We start from the raw sequence: 25755 nt of genomic DNA, 5'->3' as shown, positions 1-25755 counted from the left end.
CCCCAAATTGTGGGTGAAGGGGAGGGCTTGAGGAAACCAACCTTAGAGAAGCAGGAAGGGCCCCAAAGAGCTTTAGGGCTTCTGGGATTTACAGAAATCGTGCCAGTGGGGCCTGGATGCAAAGTGGGGTTGGTCAGGAGGTATTTCCCAGATTTCTTAGGTCTCTGGATACCCTGGGGATCCCCAGACAGAACTAAAGAGCCCTGGGGAATCCCAGAGCTCACACAGACCAAGAAGGCAACCAGAAGAAAGTGAGAGGTTGGCCTCCAGCTGGCAGCCTGAGTCTCCCAGGCCTTGTTGTTCTCCAGCTTCTTCCCCTGACCGTCCAAAGCCATGTCTCTGCCCAGACAACTTCGAGAAGGGAGGTAAGTGGACAAGGACCTCAAGCACAGCCTCTGACCTTGTCCTTTAGGTAGGAGTCCCCTTCCATCCCCTGAAGGTCCTTTGTAGTGAGCTTCCTGTCACTCTGGTGGAGGGACTGATGGCAAAGCTAGGGAAGACCAGGTTGAGTCAGAGCCCATCTGGTAAATGAGGACTTCTGGTAAGTTTTCTTTGAAGATAGAAACTGCCTTCTGATGCACTGATCACAGAAAGAAGTGAAGATTGGCTTGTCTGGCTTTCTCATTTGAGGAAACTAATGCTTAGAGCAAGAAGTGACCTGTCAATGGTCACATAGTAAGAGGCAGACTCAGGTCTTCTGGGTCCAAATCCAATGCAAGGTCAAAGGCTGGGCACTTACTGTGTGCCCAGCCCTGAACTAGACCTTCAGATCTAAGGGATGGTCCACAACAGCTTTAAGACTTTCCTCCCAACAGCCCTATGAGGTGGTGATGACGGGCGGTCATAGTAATGATGATAACGATATTGGCCCATGTCATTGGTTGCAGAACATTAAACATAGCGATTGTCTCTGGAGTCTTTGCTGTCTGAATGTCATTGAACAAGGTGATGAGGTAATAACAAAAAGAAATAAAGTAGCGATTTGATCCACAGGCACAATGAGAAGCCGACCATTAAATGTACCAGAGTAACAGCAAGATTGAGACTTGACCGTGACCATTTCTTTCTGAAATCCATTGGAAAACTTGGGGAATTATTGGTTTTTAATAATAATAGTTAGCATTTACACTTCAAGGTTTGCAAAAATATGTTATGTAAATTAATTTATTTATATTTCGAACTGAAACAATGAAAAGATCATTTCCATACAGTCAGCAGAACTCAAAAAAGGAGTCTTATATGAAACACTGACTCTCCACTTCATAAAACTTGTTCTAAATTCTACATGTTACTTTTGCAACTGTACTGCTAGCTGTTCTTTCTGAATTTCCTTCTGTTCTCTTCTGTGCATTTAAAAAAAATCTTACAATGGCCCTCTTTTTTTGTTACATCAGAATTGCTAACCCTCCCTTTACTTCCCAATTAAAAGCTCAGAGAAAGAAAGAAAAACCTGCTTATAATAAATATGCATAACCAAGCAAAATGAATCCACACAGTGGCTATGTCAAAAATGTGACCCTGCACCTTGTGTCCATCTTCTCTCTGTCAGGATGTGGGTAATATGCTTTGTAATAGGTCTTCTGGAGAGATAGTTTCTCATTGCTTTCATCAGATTCTTTTCTCATCCCTTCAAACCCTCAAAACAGAACCAATTCTACTTCCCCAGGACCTCTATTTTTCCTCAATAACCTTCAAAGACATCATGATTCTGAAGGAATACCTGTTTCACTTTCCCCTATTAGAACATTAGCACTATGTTATAATATAACTCTTTCTAATTTGTTCAAATAAATTTGGCTTTCTAGGTTCCTTTGGACTCTTATGTTTGTGTTTCAAAATTCCTCATCAGCTCTCATCTTTTCATCAGAAATACTTCTAAGTCCTCTATTCCCTTCCCCTTTTAGAGGATTATACTTAGCTTTGTAAGGTATGCTATTCTTAGTTGTAAGCCTTTATCTTTTGTCATTTAGAATACTGTATTCCAAGATCTCCTCTGATGTTCAGCAGAAGCTGCCACATCTTGCATAATCCTGACTGTAGTTCCTTGGTACTTGAACTGTTTTTCCCCTGGATGCTTGAAATAATTTTTCTTTGACATAGGAGCTCTGGAGTTTGGCTAACATTCCTAGAAATGTTTCTTCTGGAGATCTTTTCAGAAGGATATTTTTTCTCTCTTTCCTTTACTCTCAGGTGAAGTCAGCTACTATGGTTTCTTATTGGATTCCTTCATGGTTGTCTAGTCTAGTCTGAACTTCAGGATTTTGCTGGAGTGGGTATGTGGAAGCTGAGTGGTCTGTCTCCCATTCAGCTGGTTATCTTGACTGGAAGCCTGCAAAGCACTTTGTATGCATTGGACATCACACCCATGCTGTGAAGATGGGACTTTGTTTTCTCCCCATTTTACAGATGAGAAAACTGAGGCTGAGATGTGCAGTCAGAGAACTTGGGTTTGAATCTTTCCCCTGCACTTTCCTATCCATGTGATTCTTGGGGCAAATCATTTCACTTCCCCAGGTCTCAGTTTCCTTATCTGCAAAAAGACTATATGACTGCAGTCCCTTCCAGCTCTAAATCTATGATTTCATGACTTAGGATCATACCATAAGGGTGACATTACAATCTGTGCCATTTCTCCAACTCTGATTCTTTGACCCCATGGGTTCTTTCCCTTGTGTGTCCTCACAAACTTGTGTTGTGAGTTATGTCTATTAGGCACACATCCCCAAGGCTGTAGGAGCTCTTTGGGGAGGGGGTACTGGAGAGAACAAATGGTGTCTACCCACATGGTTACAATCTAATTTTTGGGGAGGAAACAAGACACCCACACCTGGAATGAAATAATTGCTGAGCTGCTCAGCAGTGGCTACAAGTTCAAGGAGAAAACTGGAGGAGGGGGGGTTCCCTAGAGCCAGGAGGAGTTGGCTCCCTCAAGGAGAACAGAGATCTTTTAAGCAGCCAGATTCATTGGTCTTTGAGAGCATCCCTCCTTTCAAGGCCTCCTCCCCTCCTGACTTGTCTGGTGTGGAAAGGGCCCTAGATAATGAGCAGGTCAGGGTCCATGACTTTCTGCCTTCGTGACTTTGGACAAGTCACTGTAACTCTCTGGGTTTCCACTTCTTCATCTGTCCAGTGAAGAAGTGACTTCTAAGGGCCCTTCCAAGTCACAACCCTAGGAGTCTGGTACTCTTGTTAGACTAGAAAAATCACATTTAGATAAATGAATGCATGAATTTATTAAGTGGTTTTTAAGTCCTGAGCACTGTGCTAAGGACTGGATATACAAATACAAAAAGCGGGACTGTTCTTGCCCTCAAGGAGCTTACATTCTACTAAGAAGAGACAAAGCATAAAGGGAAGTGGGGGCTAGGGAGGGATATTCTGTTGAGAAAAATTGTGGGGATGGTGAGTGGAGCCATGAGGGAGTAGGTTCACACACACACACACACACACACACACACATACACACACGCACCCATACACACACATATACACACACATGCACACATGCACTCATGCACACTTTGGGAATAAAAGCTCATTTCATCAAAGTATGACATATGTTTTCTTAAAGAAGAAGTGAACCTCTGTTTTTTCTTGGGGGTGATCTGGGTGCCATCTGGGTCAGGAACTACTTTACTCTTGTGGGAAGTTAGACCTGTCTCTCAAATTTCATTATCTTTCAATTTTTGTAATCCTTCCAGTCAGGGTAGATGGAGCTCTGACACTGATCAACTGTGTGACCCCAGGCAGGTTGCTTATTTATTCTGCCTTTCATGGAATCATAGACTAGAAGAGAGCTCAGAGGTCATCATCTAGCTCACCCTTGCCCCACCCCCCACCATCTCCACAATCAGTTTCCTTAATGAGAGAGGCAGTGGGATTGATAGAAAACTGGTCTTGGATTGAGGAAGACCTTCTCTGACACATACCATCAGTGTGACCTTGGGCAAGTCACTTAACCTTTGAGTTTCCTTAAATGTAAAATGAGGTTAGGTTTGCTGGACTCCAGCATCTCTTCCAACCCTGGATCTCTGGTCCTACGACTCTGGGCAGATCACTGGACTTCTCAGAGCCCCAGGCAACTCTCTAGGACCAAAACTGCACAGTAGGAGCTGACCTACCTTGGTAGAGGGATTTCTCTCCGTGGGAGAGACCTCCTCCCCCTTTCGCTAATGAAAGCAGAGGCCTGGACCAAAGAATCCTCCTCGGCCTCTTCCTCCCCCTCCTCTTCCTTTTCCTCTTCCTCCACATTTCAGATTTCTGCAGTGCTTAAAGATTTCTCAAAGAGCTTTCTTCATAGTCACCTGCCATTTAAGGGCCTCTACACATTGGTTCCTACCTATATTTGCACTTTTTTCATGTCACTCCCATTCACATTTTCCTTCCAGCCAAACAGTCTGATTTGTTGCTCCCCAAACTTGGCGTTCCGTTTCCCTCATCCATGCCTTTGCATAGGCCGTGCCCTCCACCTGGAGTGCCCTCCCACCGTACCTCCACCTCTTAGTCCCAATGGTTCCTTTGAGTGTCAGCTCAGGTGCCTCTTCTTCCATTCTGCCTTCTTTGATCCCCCAAATCTCCTCAGCTAATCCTAGAACATTCTGTCAGATTCTTACTCCTCTCCCCTTCACTGAATATTTTATGTTAAACTTATCTGAGAGCCCCTCCGTAGAATGGAAGCTTTTTAAGAACAAGGGTGGTTTTGTTTCTGTCTCCTTATCCCCAGTGCTTCACATTTGTTAAATTCACACTAAAAAACTGTGGAATAGAAGTGTACCCCATGAGGCAGGTATGTAGCTATTATTATCCCCATTTTATAGATGTGGAAACTGAGGTGCAGTGTCTCCACCAGGGTTGCACAGTCAGTATGTGTCAGAGCTGAATCAAACCCAGGTTCTCTCCTGACTCCAAGCACAAGGCTCTTTCTGCTTAGAAGACAGTAAGATATAGCATTCCAGGGGAATCCCCCTTCATCCAGAAACAGAGCAACCCAGATCTTAAGTCACTTGAAATTTCAGTCCTGTGCAATGAACATTGATCTTTATAATCACAATTCCTACGTCCTTCAAGATTTTGAAAGGCCTCCTGAATCACAGAGGAAAATTCAATTAAGTTCAATGGACTTTAGTATTAAAGAATTATTATTAATTCAATTGAATTCTTAACCAGAATATTCAATGAACTATAACATGATCTTTCTGGACCTCAGTTTCTGTAAATGGAGGGGGGTTGGATTAGATGATCTCTAACATCCTTTCCATTTCTGACATTTCATTTTCTAAGGTCCCTCCAAGCTCTGCCGTTCCCTGTTCTGAGGCCCCTCCTAGCTCTGGCTTTCCCTGTTTTAAGCCTCCTCTCAGTCCTGACCTTCCCTGTTATAACATTCTCTGTTAGAGCAGCTCTCTCAGTTCTGATGGTCTGTGATTCTAATAAAATATAGATTCGGGTGAGTATCACACCCGTAGCTACTTCTTACTCCTGGTGTAGCTCACCGTGCACCTTATTTTATCTGCCCGTTGTAGTGTAAGCTCTCCTGGGGCATTGAGTATCTTCTTTGTCCTTGTATCTCCCACACCTACAGTAGGTGCCCAGAAAATGCTGCTTGAATGAATTTGAGTCTCTGGATATTTCTAACCCCCCGTCAGGGTTCTCTAAGGATCTCTGGCCTCATGACCCTGATGACCTTTTCTCTTCCCCAGTGACTTTGATCAGCTCCCAGATGATGTGCCTATATCAGCCAACATTGCTGACATCGAAGAGAAGAGGGGCTTCACCAGCCACTTTGTAAGAGACACTCTTGCACTGCTGACCCAGGGCATCCAGCCTGCTCCGGGCAGGGCGGGGGACGGGGAGGGGGGCGATGGGGACCAGCTCCTGCATCACCGATGAAGCCTATGGTCCTCCAAAGCCCTTTCTGTCAGGCTTGATCTGAACAGGGGGCACAGAGAATCCTTCCATTTGCCAATGACCCCAACTCAAACACAATTCATCCTTCTGGTGCCCACCCCCTCCCCCACTCAAACACAATTTACCCTTCCAGTGTCCACCCCCTCCCACCCCTCTGCATTCTGGAGATGAATGAAGTTTATCAGATACAGTAACCAAAGAAAGCTAAGATGGTGATGGCTGATAATGGCTTCGTGTATCTTCACCTTGGAAATCATAGATTTAGAGATGTTAAGGACAGGGACTAGCTCATCTAACCTTGTTTTACAGAAGAGGAAATTGAGTCTCAGAGAGGGGCAGTAATTTGTCCAAGGTCACACAGCAAATAGCACAAAGAGAACTCGAATCCAGATCTCCCTACTCTAAATCCAGCACTTCACATTGCCGTGGCTGACAGATCTACATGTTAGTAAACCATAAAGAGCTCAGTTCAGGGACTGAACTACTAGATGATTTCAGATGCAGTAACCAGTTTATGGGGGAAGAAACAAGTTAATTAATCAATCAGCAAAAATGCTGTGCTTGGCACTGGGCAGGCAAAGACAAAAGAGATAGTGGATGCCCTCAGTTAACAAAGGCGACCCCTTGTGCACGAAGAAGTATATTCAGAATAAATACATAAATATAAAGTGATTTGTTGAAGGGAATGCACTCACAGTTTGGGGAGGCAAATAGGAAAAGTCCAATGTAAAAGGTGATGCTTGAACAGAGGAAACCAGGGATTCTAAAAAGTGGAGTTGAGGAGGGAGGGCATTCCAGGCATGGCGACAGGGAAGCCTGTGCAAAGGTATGGAGGTGGGAAATGACGTATTATATGCAAGGAACACTCATAAGGACAATTTGGTCATGTGACTTACACCCCAGTCCCACAGAATCACAGAATTTAACCATCTCCGGGACAGGAGAAAGAACAATGAATTTGGAGTCTACCTCACTTCGTGTGTGACCTTGGGCAAATTACTTAATCGCTCTGCGCCTCCGTAAAATGAAGAGGTTGACCTAGTTTCCTCTGAGTACTCTTTTAGCCCCAAGTCTTTGATCCTCAGACCCTCCTCTGCTCTGTCTTCTGGGCTGCCTCTCCCGTGGCCTCTGGACCAGCCTCTGAAACTTTGTCCCTCCTCAGGTGTTTGTCATTGAGGTGAAGACGAAAGGGGGAGCCAAGTACCTCATTTACCGCAGATACCGCCAATTCTATGCCCTACAGATCAAACTGGAGGAGAGGTTTGGGCCTGAGAGCAAGACGGCCCCCTTTGCCTGCACCCTCCCTACACTGCCAGGTAGGCTCCGCCCCCTTTGCCTGCACCCTCCCTACACTGCCAGGTAGGCCCCGCCCCCTTTGCCTGCACCCTCCCTACACTCCAGGTAGGCCCCGCCCCCTTTGCCTGCACCCTCCCTATGCAGCCAGGTAGGCTATTGAGGGCTCTCGTCCTACCTTTGAGCAGTGAGTTCATCCCTTCCCTCTCCTGGCTGCCCCAGCCTCCCTCTGTCCTTTTAGGGTAGAATAAAGGTTTGGGGACAGGAAGGGAACCCTCTCCTGAGTGAGTCTGTGATTCCCTTGATCTGGGAGTCTTGTTTTTCAGATTGTTCTTCTGGCCACCAGAGCATTCCTGTTGTAGTCAGTTAGGGAGAATGCTGTGCCGGGAATCTGGGGACCTGGGTTCTAGTTCTAGCTCGACTCAGGGCTCTCACATGGGATGACCTTAGATGTGATCTGTTTGTTTTTTTGAGAGCAGAAATGAAGAGAGGGAAGAGGGAGTTGTAGAATTGGAGGGTGTCAAGTTGTAGCAAAGAAATACTCCCTAATGATGAGAGCTTTACTTGGGTGGTTTTGAGAGGTAGTGAGATGCCCATCACTGAAGGTCTTCAAGTAAGAGCCTGAATGACTGCTCTCTGGGGATGCTAACCCAAAGTAGAGTGGATTGCCTTGGGAAGTAATGAGTTTCCTCTAATTGGAGGTCCTCAGCAGAGGCTGGTGCCCACTTGTCAAGGACTACATAGCCTCTGGGGTCTCTTATAAATCTGAGATTCTGGAATTCTGTGTTTTTGTGATGCACTATGCTGCAGCCCCGGGCAAATCACTCTCCTTGTCTGGGCTTGCTTCTCCAGCTGTAGAATGAGTAGATTAGCGTCAAATGGTGTCTAAGGTCTAGAGAGATGGCATTTTCTATCTATGGATCTTAGACTATTAAAAAAAGAAGTTATTGCTTCTCTTTTTTGGAATATCTCTAATAGTTCCACTCCCTCCATCCACAAGAAACAGGACACTCATCTGCAACAAAGAAATATGGATAAAATAAATCGACACATTGGCCCTGCCCAATAATGTATGCCTCGTTCCTCACCTGTAGTCCACCACCTCTCCACTAAGAGGCAGACCTGTCAGTCTTCTAGAGTTGCCGTTGGTTACTAGTGATTGATTAGAGTTCTGACATCTTTAATAAGTATTCCCTTCTTTCACCTTACTCTGATGCACTAATCATTTCTCTCTCCTGCAGCTAAGGTTTACGTTGGTGTCAAGCAGGAAATCGCTGAGAGCCGGATTCCAGCCCTCAACTACTATATGAAGGTACTTCTGAGCATAGGCAAAAGGGGCGGTTCAGGTCCTGGCTTGGCAAGCAGTGCCCCAAGGGGCTGGTGCAATAGCAGCTCCGACTCCATCAGTCCCCGGGCCATTCAACTCTCCCCTTGGCACAGGAACGAAGGAGTCTCTGTTTCAGATCTTAGGACTCCGTCTGTCCTATCCAAGCACAATGAGTGCTCCAGAACCTCTCTCAGTAACCCCTTTGGGTTGATTCTCAAGCGGTGGGGATGGAGAGTATAGAATCATACATGGTGTCTTGCTTTTTGTATCAGGGAATATTCATTTGCTTTCATTTGGGAGAGTAGTAGAGAGAATGCTTTCATCTCTCTTTTTTTTTTTTCAATTCAATAAATATTTATAAAACACGTATATGTGCCAGGAGCTGTGCTAAGTACTAGGGATACAAAAAGAGGCAAAAGACATTCCTTGTCCTCAAGGAGCTTACAATCTAATAGGGGACACATCGTGTAAACAAGTATATGCAAACTATATAATGAATAAATAGGAAATTATTGACAGAGGGAATACACTGGAACTGGGTTAGGGAAGAATGCTTTCACCTCTGATGCCTGCTCTGAGGCTGCTGAGTGTCTAAGAGGATAGAGCAGTGGGCTGGAATTCAGGAAGGTCTGAGTTCAAATCCAGCCTCAGATACTTACTAGCTGTGTGACCCTAGGCCAGTGACTTAACCTCTGTTTGCCTCAGTTTCCTACTCTGTAAAATAAGGATCATAGTAGCACCTATCTTCCAGGGTTGCTGTCAGGATCAAAGGAGATTGTAAAGCATTTAGCACACTGCCTGGCATGTGGTAAGAGCAATATAAATGTTGGCATTTATTATTATTGTTACTATTACTATAAATGTTGTGACCCCGGGCAAGTCACTTAATTTCCATCTGCCTCAATTTTTTCAACTGTAAAGTGAGGATAATAACAGTACTTATCTCCCAGGATTGTTGTGAGATGATATTTGTAACGCATTTAGCACAGTGCCTGGTACATAGTAGGTGCTTGATAAATGTTTATTTCTTCCTTTCTTACCAATGTGACTTAAGTCATTTAATATCTCTCAGACTCATTTTTTCATCTGTAAAATGAGAGAGTTGGATTACATAGCCTTGAGGTCTCCTCCCAGCTCAGAATCTCTGATCTGAAATCTTTTTCCCTCTCTGGGCCTGTTTCCTTTTTTTTTTTGTAAAATGAGGGTTTTGAACTTGAGGTCCCCTATGCCTGGACCAGCATTATTTCCACTACGCCATAGTCAGAAGAAGGCAGGGTGATGTGATGGAAAGAGCTGTGTGACCTTCAGTAAGTTGCTTAACCTCTCTGAATCCCATTTACCTCATATACAAAACAGAGATGATACTTCCTACTTGCTTGGACTACCTACTTGCCTCAATTCAACAAGCTATGTCCAAGGTCTTGTGCCAAGTGCTGGGGACAAAAAGGACCACAGCCCAACCCACCAGTCTCTGCCCTCAAGTTGACATTTTACTGTGGGATTATAGTCTATGATTAGTTAATCTGAGAGGAAGCATTGACACCTAATGGGATCAGCAGAGGCTGCCTGTAGGAGGTGGCACTTGGATGGAACCTTGAGTGACACTGAGGATTCTAATGGGAAGAAGGAAAAAGAGAGCATGCCAGGCATAGGGTACAGCCTGAACAGTAACCCAGAGGTGGGAGATGGTGAGTTTATGAAACTGCACACAAAAGCCAGATGGACTAGTATACATAAAGTATATGAAGGGGAGTGATATGAAATAATTCTGGAAGGATAGACTGGAGCCAGATGGAGGGCCTTTAAATATGGCAGCAACAGTCATAATAGCTCAAGTTTAAAGAATCCTTTAAGGTTTGCAAAGTGCTTTACTTGTTGGCAACTACCCTACAAAATAGGTACTATTATTAGCTCCATTTTACAGAGGAGGAAACTGAGACAGATGGCGGTTGGTTAACTTTCTCATGGTCACAAAGCCAGTAAGTGGCTAAGGCAGGATCTGAATGCAGATTTTCTTGACTTCAAGTCCAAAACTCTATCCACTGCACCACCTAGTAAACGACAAACAGGACATTCATATCGTAGAGTCCATAGGGAGCCATTTAAGATTCTTGAAGAGGAGAGTGACATGATGGGACCTACAATCTAGGAAAATCACTTTGACAACTGTGTGGAAGATGAATTGGAGCTAGCCAGAGACTTAAGGCATGGAAAGCAATGAGGAAGCTGTTGCAATAGTCCAGGCTAGAAGGGATGAGAGCCGGAGCTGGGATGATAATCATGTGAATGAAGAGATGGGGACAGATAGGAGAGATATTGTGGTACTAGATCTAGGTAGCTAGATGGCAGAGTAGACTGAAGGGCAGAAAGACCTGAGTGCGCATTTTGCAGCAGATACTTACCAGCTGTGAGACCTGGACACTTCACGTAATCTCTCTTAGCCTCAGTTTCCTTATCTGTAAAATGGAGTAGCACTGATCTCCCCAGGTTGTGGTGAGGATGAGTTGAAATGTCATGTCAAATACTCTGCCAACTATAAAGTGCTGGGCTCTCTTTAGTTAGTAAATGCTAGCTCTTATTATTATTATTAGAACTGACAACTTTTGGTAGTTAACGAGGTGCTTCAGGGTGAGGGAGAGGGCAGAGGCAGAGAAGACTTTGAGGGGCTGAACCTGGGAGTCTGGGAACCTGTGAGCAGAGGTACAGAAATAAGGAAGTTGGAAGAAGAAAAGGTCTAAAGGGGAAGTTACCTTCATACCGGCCTCAGGATGAACACATCCAGGATGGTTTTTTTGCATCAAATTTCATTTTTAAAATGCAATTGACATTACACCACTTAGTTCTCTTTTCAGCCTAAGTCCGAAGGGCTGGTTAGTGTAAGGCCAGAATGAGAACTGGCTGGGAGTCCATTTCCCACTCAGACACTCAGGGTGTGAGGGGTAGAGGAGAAGAATCTTTGGGGTCCTACCCTGGAGTGCACCCCAGCTGGGAAGACAAAATGACAAAGGGAAGTAACTAGAGGGCAAACTGACAGCTTTGGAGAAGACCTGAAGATGAGGGAAAAGAGAGAAGGGTGGACTTCAAGGACCCTCCCAGCTCTTGATGATGATTCTGTGAAGGAGGTAGAACTGTTGATTGGAGTTTTGGCAATGAAGGAAAATGTCCTGGAGGGTGGGGGTGTCAGGTCACTCTGCGATGAAGGACCAGAGTAGGACCCTACACCTAGATCTAGCCATCTAGTCTACTGCTCTCATTTCATAGGGGAAACTGAGGCTCATGGGAGTTGCCCAAGGTCACACATAGAATCATACTTCTAGATCTGGAAGGAATCTTATCAGCCAACTGGTCTGTCTCCATCATCTTAGAGATGAGGAAACTGAGTGACTTAACCAAGGTCCTATATAGATCTTAGATCTTAGGTCTATGTCTAAAAGGGACCTCAGAGGTCCTCTGGTCCATCTCCCCCATTTTATAGATGAGGAAAGTGAAGGCCATGAAGGTAAAGTGGTTTTTCAAAATCCCTCCAGTATTAAATGTCAGAAACATCAGTCTTTTTGGCTGATCAATGGGATTTCCATTGTATCATGTTTCTATCTTCATAACAGCCCAGAGCTTGATTGCATATCTGTTGTCTCAGGCCACACGCAGGTAAATTCAGACACTCGTCATGAGATTGGCCACGGGGTGGGGGTGGTGAAGGACATTTAGGCCATGATAACTCTCAGAGACCAACCGCCTGGTAAGTGTTAAACAAGCTGTGATCAGACCCAGTGGAGGGAATGTCTTCATCCCCCAAATCACAGATCCTTGAAGTATTAAGTAAAAATTCCTTCTAATAAGCCCATCATCATTTCCTCTTATTCATCGACGTAGATGTGATTTTCTGGTATCATGTCCCAGGGTCATGGTGATTAGCACAGTTTGAAGCTTGTAGAAATAATGAAAAAGAAAGAAACCCACAGAGAGATCCGAAGAGACTCTGATCAGCTCTAAGCCTGGAGGAGAAAGCCTCACTCCACACCCCCTTACCACCATAATGAGAATGTTTTCTGAGGATTCGCTCAAGGACTTAGCAGGAGGGGCTGATGGAACCAGTCCTTCCTCTATCACCTTTGCTTTTCTCCTCTGGTAATGGTGGGGATGACAATCTTCTATTTCTGACTCCATACAATTAGTGCTGGAAATAACCACCTGCCTGCCTAGTGTTTGATCATTTGTCTATTTCCAGTCACCTCCAAAATATTAGTTGAGCGTCTATGACCTTCCAGTCTCTACTCCAGCTGCTATTTCAGGTCCAAAAATGAACAGAGGATGGGGATGCTTCACTCACAAGGACATCAGTTTGGGACTAGAGCCAGTACAAAGCAGGGGAGCCAGAGGATGTGAAGATGAGTCCTTGAAGTCATGTCATTTTCATGGATCTCAGTTTTCTCATCTGTAAAATGGGAGGGCCATACTAGCTGACCTCTAGGGTCCTTTCTAGTTCTGGATCTATGATCTTAGATAAGAGGGGGAGGGGATTTGCCCAAAGACCCACAATTAGCCAATTGCAATCTGTGCACCAGGCTGGAGATACAAAGAAAGGCAAAAATACAACCCCTGCTCTCTGGAAGCTCACAGTATAATGAGGGAGATAACAAGCCAAGCCAGCAACTATATGCAGACAAGATGTAGACAGGATAAATAGGAGATAATCAGGAGAGGGAAGGCATCAAAAGTCAGCTGGGATGAAAACCCAAAAGCTCTCTCTCTCTCACCAAAGGATTATAGATTTAATGCTAGAAAGAATCTTAGAGGTTTCCTAGTCCAAATCTCTCATTTTACAGACAAGGAAACTGAGGACTAGAGAGGCAAAGGGACTTTCCCAACAAATAGTAAGTTTCAGAGTCAGAATTTGAATTCAGGTCCTGCAAATCCAAATTGAGTGATCTTTCCACAGTACCACTCTCTTGCCACTCTACCAGACCACCTCAAACTCTCGACACACTGGGACCCAAAGATTGCGACCCTGACCTTCTATGGGTATGGGATTTTGGTTGGGTAAGCTAGGGGTCCAGGACAGATTGTAGCTGTTCCCTGTGTCCAGGTCCTAAAGGAGGGAAAGTGTGAGCTTCAACAGTGATGGCGTTGCTGCTCCAGCAGGGGTCACTGTAACAACAGCAAATACAAAGCAAATCTGCATCAGACTGTGAAATACTAATTTGTAATTAAAATGCATGAATCCAAATATTGTCGCTTGGAGCTTAGGGCGCTAAATGTTTAAAGCTTATGTTAGCAGTTTCCCTGCATTTTGAGTTGTATGACCTGTGTGACCTTGGGCCAATCACTTAGTTTTTCTGGGTGTCACTGTGGGGTACAGTGGAAAGAATGCTGGAGTAGTTTGCTATTTCCTTCTCCAGCTCATTTTACAGATGAGGAACTGAGGCAAACTGGGTTAAGTGACTTGCCCAGGGTCACACAGCTAGTCTGAGATTGAATTTGAACTCAGGAAGATGAGTCTTCCCGATTTAAAGCCCAGTGCTCTATGCACTATGGCGCCACCTAGCTCCCTCACTATTATTATCTCCCTTCTATAGCTGAGGGAACCAAGGAAGGCAGAAGTTAAGTGACTTGTCTAGGGTCACACAGCTAAGTGTCTGAAGCAGGCCTTCCTGACTCCAGGCCTGGAGCTCTATCCACTGAGCTACCTAGCAAGAAATGCTTATAGAAGGGCTCAGGTTGAAAAGGAGCTGGGATGTGTTAGGGAAGATAAAGCCCAGAAAAGGGAAAAGCCAGAATTCGAATTTAGATCTTTTGACTCCTAATGGAGTGCTTTTTCCACTATCAGTATGGATCCCTTTTGTAGGTAGTGTGATTTTGTCCCTGCCTTTCAAAGCAGACACCCTCCTTTTGTATAGCGTCTGTCATCCAGTGTATTAGCCACATACTCCCTTTGTTGGGGGAAGAAGGATCTGGGTGAGGAGGCTGAGACATTTCAAGGGGACTGTTTGGGACTTTCTCTGTGCCTCCTTTAACACCCCCTCTTCCTTTTCCAAACACAGAAACTTCTCAGCCTGCCTCCTTGGGTACTGATGGATGAAGACGTTCGGATCTTTTTCTACCAGTCTTCCTATGATTCTGAGCAAATCCCCCAGGCATTAAGAAGGCTCAGGCCTCGGACCCGGAAAGTGTGAGTGGCAAACCCTCTCTGGCTTCTAGCTCCTTAGATCAGGGCTGGGTCTCTGAAGGGGTGGAGACACCCTCATTGCCAGCATTAGAGTCACTCTTCAGGGCTCAGTCTATCTCCAGAAGGCTCCTGTTAGAGCATCACTCCCCGGGGAAGCCCTTTTCCATGTTGTTGTTCGTCCTTCCTTCTCAAAGAGGACCAATGACATCACATTCTGTGGGTGGGACGAGGGGAGGTCTGTCCCATTTACACTACCTCCCTTTTGGAGAAAGGTCTTGGTTTTGTCTATTCTATGGGGAGCACACAATGTGGAAATTTATCTCTTTAATAATAATAACAGCACTTTCAAGTTTGCAAATATTTTCTCATTTTATCTTCATAACAACCCTGGAAGATAGGTTATATTGTCATTTCTATTTTAGAGATGAGGAAACTGAGGAAGACAGAATAAATGACTTGCCCAGGGTCATACAGCTTGTGCCTGAGGTCAGATTTGAACTCAGGTCTTCTTAACTCTAGGTCAAGAAAGCTCAATCCACCGTTTCTCCAAGCTGCCTCACTGATGCAAAGTAGCAATTTATTTATAATTTATGGTCTCTAGGAGTAACCTGGAGGTGCTGAAAAGTAAAGGCACTTGTCCAGAGTCATACAGCCACTGCGTGTCAAAGTGGCACTTGGGATGACATCTTTCTGACTCAAAGGCTGGCTGTTTTTCCACTTGTGGTTCACAAACATCTTAACCTCAGAGATTCCTTTACACGCTTAAAAATTATTGAGGACTTCAAAAAGCTTTTGTTGATATGATTTATATCTACTGATATTTACTTTAAAAAATTAAAACATTTTTGAGTCATTTAAAAATAATAATAAACCCAGTACCTGTTAACATAACATTTTAATGGAAAATAACTATATTTTCTTAAACAAAAAATTAGCAAGCTGAGTGGCATTGTTTTACATCTTTTTGCAAATGTCTTTAATATTTAACTTAATGTAAGACAGCTGGATTCTCATATCTGCTTCTGCATTCAATTAATGTTTTGGTTGAAGTATATGAAGAAAATCTGTTCTCATACAAATATGTGCTTGGAAGATAAAAAAAGTATTTTAATAAGGAAATGACTTGGTCTTTGTAGTATTATAAAACTAGTTTTGATCATGAGGACATCCTGAAACGGTCTTGGAGACCCACAGGGGTCTGTGGCCCACACTAGACTGTGGTAACCTCTAATTAATGTTTAACATGGAACAATTAATAGAGCCAGTGTCCAGAGAGAGGGAGCAGTATCACATTACTGTCCTCAGCCTCAGCCAGGAAACATCTGGAGTAGTGTGTTCAGTCCTGGGGACCAGATTTTGGGAAGTAAGCTGACAACCAGGCACAAGTTCAGAAGAGCGTGATGAAGATTGTGAGGTGAACTGAAAACGATGCCATCTGAGGGGTGGCTGAAGGAAATGGGAATATTTAGTCAGGAGAAGAGAATGTTTGAGGGGCACATGAAGGATGTCACTTGGAAGAGATGTTAGACTTCTCCTCTCTGGCCCCAGAGAGTAATGAAGGGGAGTTTCAGAGGCAGATTGCGGCTTGACTGCAGGCAAAAAAAATCAAATCGAATCAAACCTTCCTAACGATTTGTACTGTCCAAAAATGGAACAGCCTGGAAATCAGGAAATTCATAGAAACGTGTGATTTGGAACAGAAGGGGGCCTTAGCAATGATCTAGCCCAATCCCCTCATTTTACAGATGAAAAACTGAGGCCCAGAGAGTCCCGGTGACTTTCCTGGCATCGCACAGGTAGTGAGTTCTGGATCACTGCAGGTCTCCAAGAGGAGACGAGGTGCCCATGTGTTGGAGACGTTGGAAGAAGATTTCTGTCGCAGTATGGGCAGGGAGGGGAGGTGCTGGATGAATGCTGCAGAAGGAAAAAGCCTGGCCCTCTGGGATCGATGTGAGCCAGTGAGCCTTGTGGTGCAGTGCATGAGGACATTGGCTAGAGTCTGGCCATGCTACTTACTGCCTATGTGGCTTTGGGAGAGTCACACACTCTCTCTGGGCCTCAGTTTTCTCATCTGAAAATGGAGGGGTTGCAATCTCCAAGGTCCCCCTCAGTTCTAAGTCCTAATTCCCTACGAATCTCCCCAGGCTACCCATTCCTCTTTTGCACAGCTCTACTTGGAAATATTAAGCTTAAACCTTCTTCATTGTCTCCACCCATTGCACCTTGCTTTACCCTGTGAAAAAAGGATCGAGAATTTTTTAAGCACCTACCGTGTGTCAGGCACTATGCTTTACAATTTTTATCTCATCTGATCCTTTCAAACAACCCTGGGAGGTAGGTGCTGTGATGGGCCCCCATTTTGCAGATTAGGAAAGTGAGGCAAGTGACTACCCAGGGTAAGTGTCTGAGGCTGGATTTGAACTCAGGTCTCCCTGACTCCAGGCCCAGCGCTCATTCCTCTGAGCCACCTTGCATCCAACAAAATAAGTCTAATTCCTTTTCACGTGACATCACTTCAAAAGTGAAAAACATCTATCTATCATGTCCACCAACAGTCTTCTCTTTTCCAGGTTAAAAATTTCCCATCTATTCAACTAGTCCTCATATGACACGGTCTCCAATCAATCTTTCAATCAGCAAACATTTATTAAGTGACTACTGCATGCCAGGCACTGTGTCAAGTCAGTCAACAATCATTTATTAAACACAGGACACTGTGCTAAGGATTAGAGATAGAAAAAGAAAGCTAAAAGGAAGACACCTCTGCCCTCAAAGAGCTTCCATTCAAATGGGACCAAGGGAAGCATCTCCTTGGGGAGGAGGAGCCCTGTGAGCTTGTCCTTCATATAGACCTTGAGGAAAGAAAGTGGTTGGAGAGCTTCTGTTTTCTTTTTGCAGCAAGAACATCTCTTCTCAAGCTCCGGGTTTTGACCGTCTGGGTGCACCATGTGCCGAGGTATGTGTTCCCTTTGGCGTTCATACCTCACCTATAAGGCTTCTCAACCTCCACCGTGGAGAGCGACTTTTCGGTCCCTCCAATCAGTCCCTCCAAGGACATTTGTTACTCGATGCCTTCTGTGCTCTGGGTCTGTGTGTAGGAGTGTGGATGTGTTAGCATAGGGGCTTGGGGGCTATGGATCGCAAGGATGCATAATATAGTGAGAAAAGCTAAATTTGGGGAAAAGTGAGATGAGTTTGAAGTCTGCCCCTGACACCAGCTAGCAGTGTGATGGGGAGTAAGGCACTCATTCTCTCTGAGTCTCAGCTGAGTCATTCGTAAAATAGGAACCTACCTCACAGAGTTGTCATTCATTACGGCTGACATTTCTATGGCCATTTAAGGTTTGCGAAGCACTTTGCCTTCAGTAACTTATCTGATCCTTTCAATTCAGCAAACTGCTTTACGGGAAAATGAGGGGGTTGGACTACTTGGTCCCTGAGGTTCAATGATCCTAAGCTTGTTTCTTCCTCTGTAAAATGAGGGGGTTGGACCAGATGGCCTCAGAGGTCCCTTCCAGTTCCAGAGTGAGGGGCCTATTGTCAGCTGTGTGCCAGGCACTGCTGTAGTAAGGCTCAAATGAGATAATGAACATAAAGCTATGTGGCACAGTGGATAGAGCACTGGGCCTGGGGTCCAGAAGATCTGAGTGCAAATCTGGCCTCAGACACTAGCTGTGTGACCCTGGGCAAGTTACTTAACCCTGAATGCCCCAGTTTCCTTGTTTGTAAAATGAGCCAGAGAAGGAAATGGCAAACCACTCCAGTATCTCTTCCAAGAAAACCCCAAATGAGATCACAAAGAGTCAGACACAACTGAACAGCAACAAAATCCTTAGAGTGCTCAATTATGAATTATTAAGCAAGTCCTTAATAAATGATTTTTCATTCATTCAGATGTCAGCTACTAGTGCATGACTCTAGTTGGGCAGATAACATATAGGATCATAGCTCTAGTACAGAGAATATCTCGTCCAACCTTCTAATTTCACAAATGAGGAAACTGAGGATCAGAGAGACTGAGTGACAGGCTCACAGCTCATATGTGGCCAAGGCAGGATTTAAATTCATTTCTCCAGATTCAGTACACATTCCACTATACCATGATGTCTGTTTGTTACAGCAGAGCTATCTAGCTTGCCAGCATCGCTGCTACCACTTCAGAATTCTAAATTTCAAGGTTGCCAGGCTAGTTCTCATCCCTCAGGGTAGGCTTTCTTAGAGACCAGCTGAAATCAGATGGTCAAGGGATGGATTCTTACTTATACAATGTTGAACACGAGTTCAATAACTAGACCTCTTAAAACACTGTTACCCAGAATTCACTATTTTTTAATTCACAACATTTATATTTTCCTCAGAAATGCTTATTTCCCTTCCCCCACTTTCCCAAGGATTATAGATATTTGGGAACATATCTTCACATATTAATCCCAGTTGTATTCATGTATTCTCAGGCTTTGTTCGATTTCACTGGAAACAACAAACTAGAGTTGACATTCAAGGCCAAAGACATGATTTTCCTGTTGAGCCGAGTGAACAAGGACTGGCTGGAGGTAAGATGACCTTGTGTTGACTATTTGAGGGTGAGCTGAGGAAAAGAAAGAAAGTAGTAAGTAGAGATGGTAAAGTTACTCAAAATCATGTTCCATGAGGATACCTTGAGAAACTTGAGGCACCTTGATTATTGACTGACTAACTGACATTACTGTAACTCCTTGAGAACAGAGATTGTTCTATCCTTTGTCATTGTAGTTGTAGGCAACCAGTAAACACTTACTGATTAAATGATCTTCAAAGAGCTGAAGAATTGTTATGTGGAAGAGAGATTGGATTATTATGAGAGGCCTCAGAAAGATAACTTTATTTATATTTTGTATTAATTTACCATGAATGTGCTCTTTCCTGTCAACAGAATGTAAACTCCTTGAAGGCAGGAACTATTTTATTTGTCTTTGTATTCTAGTTGCCTAGTTCAGAACCTTGTGTGTGAGCTTGCTCAAGCAAGGTGTGGAGTTTGGGAGCATTCCAGAGTGGGTAGGCGCAAGCGTGCACACACACACACACACACACACACACACACACACACACACACAGACACCCACACCTGAGATCGAATTAATCAATCAGCCAGATAATAGTTGTGGAAAAAAATGCTCAGCACAGTGCATAACACATAGTAGGTGCTATATAAATGCTTATTCCCTCCATTCCTCTCCCAATCAATCAATCAATCCATAAACATTATTATGCCTTGTCTGTATTAGACACTGTCCTTGGTGATGGAGAAATGACAAAGAATGAAAGAATCTCCTTCATTCTCAAGGAACTTACATTCTAATAGGGCTGAGAGGGGAAGAAAAACATATGAACTATTCTATGAAAAATTTTATTTTAAGTAAAACTTTTCTAAGTCTTTAATATAGTTCAATTAAAAATGATGTAAAGTGCCTTCTAAACCTTAAGATCCTATATAAAGGCTAGCTTTAAAAAAGAGTATTCTGGAGCAGGGGTTCTTGACCTGGGGGTCCTTGAACTAACCTTGAGGCAGATAGAAGGCGAGTGGATAGAATGCTGGACCTAGAGTCAAGAAGACCTGACTGGTCAAATCTGGCCAACGTCATGCAAGTAGTAAAGCACAGGCTCATAAATCTAGAGGTGAAAGAGACCTCCAAGGCCATCTAATTCAATCACCTCATTTTACAGATGAAGAAATGGAGGTCCAGGGAAATGAAATGGCTTGCTTGAAGCCATTACAGGTAGTGAATGGCAGGGGGAGGATATGAAACTGGGCCCTGTGACTCCAAATTCTTTGTTCTTTCTACCTTACCACTCTGACTATTAAAAGGACTGACTTAGGCTGGTAGGGATAAGAGTGAACTGGTACAAGAGACATTGGGTAAAACAACAACTCTCATCTTAATAGCATTTTAAGGTTTTCAAACACTTTCTGCACAACACTGTGAGGTAGGGAGGGTACATGTGTATAGGGGAGGTATTAGCCTTCCTTATTTTACAGAAAAGAAAACTGAGCCTCTTGAGAGGTCAGATGATTTGGTCATGATCACACACTTATTAAGTGTCTCAGTCAAAACCTCACCTCAGTTACTCTGAGCAGGCCACAATGTTGCCTCCCAAGGTTCCATGCTCTTTGTCTTTCCAGGGCACTACCCATGGGGCTACAGGGATCTTCCCAGTCTCCTTTGTGAAGATTATCAAGGACTTTCCAGAAGAGGAGGACAGCCTCACAAATTGGCTTCGATGCTACTACTATGAAGACACAGTGAGCACCATCAGGTACTGAGGCTCAGGAGCTGGGGTCCATGGCCTTCCTTTCCTGCTTCCAGCTCCTACTGGTGCTGGTCTTCTCCCCCATCACCTCACCTGGGCCCCGAGAAAGCTGAGGTTTTTTTCCTGACCTGCTTTTTATGCTCTGCAAAAGCAGCCCCCATAGTCCATGATGGGGTAACTTAGAGGTTGGAGGGTGGTGCCAAGGCAAGGATGCTGGGTTTGGTCCTCAACTGGGCCCACAAACTCTACTGTATTCAATGGCCATAGATAGTAACCCTAATCCCATCTGGGCCTGTGGCTAATACAGGTATGGTGAAAGGGTGAGATGGTTCTGTACTTCTCTTCCTCCACTGTACAATTCAAAGTATGGACCCTCCTAAGGTGGGTGTCATTGTCCCCACCCAAGATAGAGCTAGCTTGCTCTAGTAATTAGGGAAATACCCAAGTCATCCTCATTTAGAACAGAGGGAATGAGGCTCCAGGGGGGAGAGAGAACACCGAGTTACTTCCAGGCTCAATTATCTAAGGGGCTAAGAAGAGTGGATGAAGAGTTTGCTGATCAGACAGTTCAAGTCATGGGAATTTGGCTAGCAGAATGCTTTGCAATCAATTCATCACTCAATCAATAGGCATTTATTATTTTGTGACTGATAGGAGGAACAGTGGATAAAGGACTAGACTTGGAGTTAGAAAGACCTGAGTTAAAATTCTGTCCCTAACACTCATTAGCTGTGTGACCCTGACTAAGTCACAGAACCTTTATCAACCTGAGTTTCCTCATCACAAAATGGGGATAATAATAGCACCTACTTCATAGGTTATCAGGATCAAATGAGATAACATATATAAAGTGCTTTGCAAACCTTGAAACTTTAAACCAGCTTTTTAAAAATTGACTATTATTTAGTAAGCACCAATCACATTTAAGATCACATGGGAATCACATGGAAAGTGAAGAGGTTACTGACTTGGATGGATGGTGGAAGAGTATGCTGGAGGGGAGATCATTTTACATTTTGAAGTGTCCCAGAATGAGAGCAGGGCGTGGGCTTGGGAGGCGAGGCTGTGATCCAGGTACTGAACTCCTCCAGAAGGGAGAGAGAGGGACCTGAGACTGCTAGCCATAGAGAAGAGAAGTGAGTATCCAAGGAGGAAAGGTGGCCACTGCTCAGTAACAGTGGGTCAGGGAGGGTCTGGAAGCGGCAACGGGGAGAAAGGATCTTGCCAGTGGGAAAGAGCACCGTGCTAGGTGCTGAGAATACCAAGGCAAAGAAAAAGTCATCTTCAAGGAGCTTCACTGCAGCAGGGGGAGACACTAGGGGCATATCTAGGGAGAAGCCAAATCGGGGCAAAGTAATTTGGGGGTAAGGCACCAGCAGAGGGGGAAGTGGAGTCAGAAAAACTTCATCTAGAAAGTGGTGTTTGAAGTGAACCTTGAAGAAAACTAGGATCATAGTTTCGGAGCTCAGAACTTCCTCATTTTACAGTTCAGGAAACTGAGGAACAGAAAACTTAAGTGACTTGCCCAAGATCATATAGTTAGAAATAATAATAATCCAAATTTACAGAGCACATTAAGGTTTGCAAAGTGATTTATGTTATCTCATTCATGTGATCCTTATGACAACCCATTTTACAGTTGAGGAAACTGAGGCTGATACAGGTTAAGTGACTTGCCCAGAGCCACTCACCTTTATATGTCTGAGACAGGATTTGAACTCAGGACTTCATAACTCCAAGGAAGGAGGGAGAGTACTCTACCTGCTGCATCACCTGCCTCAGAAGTGAGAGTTGTACCCACAATCTGTGACTCCAGGACCAGGGCTCTCTTTCCCCCATCATGCCTCTAGAGATTCTTCTTTAATAAATGTGTGTTGAATTGAATAGGAGGAAGCCAAAATGTAGGAACCAGAGGGAGTAAGCACTTGGTCTGACTCACTTCAATTGGCTTTCTAGAAATTTCAGTCTTTTTGTTTTGGAGGTTTACATGCCCCCATCTGCCTGGTGTTATGAATAAATGAGTCTCTGATCACCTTCTGCTGCCTTAGCCACCAACGCTGAATCATACATTCATTCTGCAGGGGAAGGGTCATCATGGTGCCCAATGAAGATTAGAACTCAACCTAAGAGTGATTGGGTGATGCTATTTGCCAAATGAATGTCAGCTCTGAGGTCATTCTGGACTGAGGAGGGTGAAATTTGCCTATTGGCATCAGTGAAATTCCAGATGAGCAGACCAAGAGGGGTCAACAAAAATGTTACTATATGCTATATGTGGCCAAAATATTCCCATCACCCCAAATCCCAACCCGAGAGTTGGATGAGATCTCAGCAACCAGCTAGCTCAACTGAAATTTGAAATGGAATCCCCACTGTAACAAACCCGTTAAGTGGTCATTGAGCCTCTGATTGAAGAACTCCCATGATAAGGAACTTATTACCTTCCTAGGAAACCAATTCAACTCTTGGACAACCCTAACTATTAGGAAGTTTTTCCTGACCCCAAGCCTGAATTTCCCTCTTTGCAACTTAATCAATCAACCAGCACTCAACAAATATTGATTATGTAGGCATATTGATTTGCCTACTCTGTGCCAGGCACTGGAGATACAAATAAAAAAGTGAGACAGTCCCTGCCTCCAAAGATCCCCGAATTGGTTTTTAGTGGGGGTGGGGGGACGTGACAGCAGAGAATACGTGTTTGCAGAGAAGTCAATGAAGGAGACTGAAAAGCTCCCATAGATATATTTTCCATTTGAGAGTTCTGTCCAACACTGCCCCTTCTGTTTGACTCTTGTTGAGGCCCTTCCAAAATCTTGCCTTGGGATATCCACCCAAAGTATTGCAAGCCTTCCTCATTTTCTTCTGACATCAAGAGGGTATTAGTGACTGTACATCTGTCATACAAAATAATTGCACATTTATTTGATGGGACAAGCTGAGGGAATCAGGAATGAATGGCCTCTTGAAGAAAGCGGCATCTGAACTGAACTTTGAAAGATGTTTAGGATTCCAAGAAACAGAGAGTGAGCAGCCCTTGGGGACAGTTTGTGCGAGGCATAGAGGAGAAAGATGGAATGCTGGGAACACTGAATAGACTAGTTCCAGTCATTATTCTTAATTCTGTCATCTGGGTGAAAGGGACCAAAGCTAACTCTTCTTCCATGTTTGGCAGAATATGGCAGAGGAGAAGGGTGTAGGGGCTAGGGTGGGCATCCGTCTTTCACAAGCTCATGCTGACAAATCTCTTATTTCTCTGTGTCACTTTCTTAGGGACATTGCTATAGAAGAAGACCTCAGGAGCACCCCATTATATAAAGACCTGATGGATCTAATCAGGTGAGGAGGCCCCCAAAAGGATAAAAGCAATGCTCTCAAGACATCTGAGTAACCTGATGTCCAGGGGATGGGAGAGGCCAGCTCCTCAGGCCAGCCCTTCAGACTAAGGGTCCTGAGGCTTGGGGAATTGGAATGTCATGGGCTCTGCCTTCTTTGAGCAGGGGTGAATTCCTGTCCTTTAAGATCTATTCTCAAGTAATGGGCAGGGAAGACATGCCTGGTGGGAAGCTGAGTCCAGAAGGGAAATCAAACCCTGTGTAGTGGTGGCAAGATGCCAGCTGGCTGGTTATTTGTTCTCCAACTAAGGGCTTGGGGAGGTGCTGATTCAGTGGGGAAAATCCTACTTATTCACATTCTTTAAAGCTTATAGATAATTTTCCTCTCAATCCCATGAAGTAGGCTGTACAGGCACCGCTATCCCCATTTCAGAGGCAAGGAAACAGCCTTTGAGAGGTAAATGAAGTGATTTGTCAAGGCCATGTTGAATGGAAGTAACGGAGTCAGGATAGTTCATGAGAAGCATCTGGACAGCGTAGCAGAAAGGTTATGAATTGGGAGTCAGAAGACCTGGGTTCAAATCTTGGTTCCACTAGTGACCACTTGTATGATAGACAGTGGGCAAATGTCTTCTCTGGGCTCAGTTTCCCCATCTACCAAATGATGAAGTTAGAATCAATCACTAAACAGTTATTTATATTATATTTATTATATATAATATAGATATAATATATAATACATTCATATTTATAATATTAGTTTATAATTTATAAGAAATATATTTATTCTATATTAATTTATAATAAATATATTTATTATATTATATATTATTTTATAATGAATATATTTATTATATATTGATCCTATTATATATTAATTTATTATATATTAATCCTAAGGATCAGCAAAGCTTGCACTTGAACACTAGTCCTCTAATCCAAAACCCAGCATTCTTTTCCACGCTTCTCTCCTCGCTGCTGTCTGGAGTCCCTCTAAGCCTCCTGCCCTTGCCCCTTTCTCCTTGTTTTTCCCCACCAGGCGAGAGTTCCAGCGCAGCGACGTTGCTCTGAATTACCGGGACAGCCAGGGAGACCTGGTGCGGCTGCTGTCGGACCAGGATGTAGAGCTGATGGTGAAGCAGGCCTGGGCCCGCCCCTCTCAGAAACGACTCTTCCCCTGGAAGCTCCATATCACGCAGGAAGACGCTCTCCATGTCTACAACACAGCCCCTTGAGAAGGCATCATGTATCGGGGCAGGGCAGGGATGGGACGGGAAGGAGGCCAATGATCTCCGCTGGCACTGTCCCCATCCTGGACCTGATGAAGCCCAGCCCGCCTCTTGTTCCATACCACCTCCCCTCTAACTTCCCCAGCCTGAATGAAATAAACAGCTGAGAGTCTGCAGCATCAGCCCCAAAGCAGCCCAGTGGTGGAGTTGAAA

The 25755-nt window shown here is 44.3% G+C and overlaps 1 protein-coding gene across 1 annotated transcript; it reads left to right on the top strand.

Moving 5' to 3' along the window:
- The first annotated feature begins 21 nt into the window (after positions 1 to 21).
- NCF4 (neutrophil cytosolic factor 4) lies at positions 22 to 25755 on the top strand. Its single transcript, XM_027872897.1, has 10 exons — positions 22 to 365; positions 5697 to 5781; positions 7067 to 7220; positions 8439 to 8509; positions 14566 to 14693; positions 17589 to 17646; positions 19145 to 19243; positions 20851 to 20984; positions 24252 to 24317; positions 25353 to 25755. The coding sequence occupies exons 1-10, from the start codon at positions 334 to 336 to the stop codon at positions 25546 to 25548; spliced, it is 1023 nt and encodes a 340-aa protein (XP_027728698.1). The 5' UTR covers positions 22 to 333; the 3' UTR covers positions 25549 to 25755.

Source organism: Vombatus ursinus, unplaced genomic scaffold, assembly GCF_900497805.2.
Source record: "Vombatus ursinus unplaced genomic scaffold, bare-nosed wombat genome assembly UNPS02003292.1, whole genome shotgun sequence".
NCBI lineage: Eukaryota > Metazoa > Chordata > Mammalia > Diprotodontia > Vombatidae > Vombatus > Vombatus ursinus.
The sequence above is the reverse complement of the archived record's forward strand: the minus strand, read 5'-3'. Positions and strand labels throughout refer to the sequence as shown.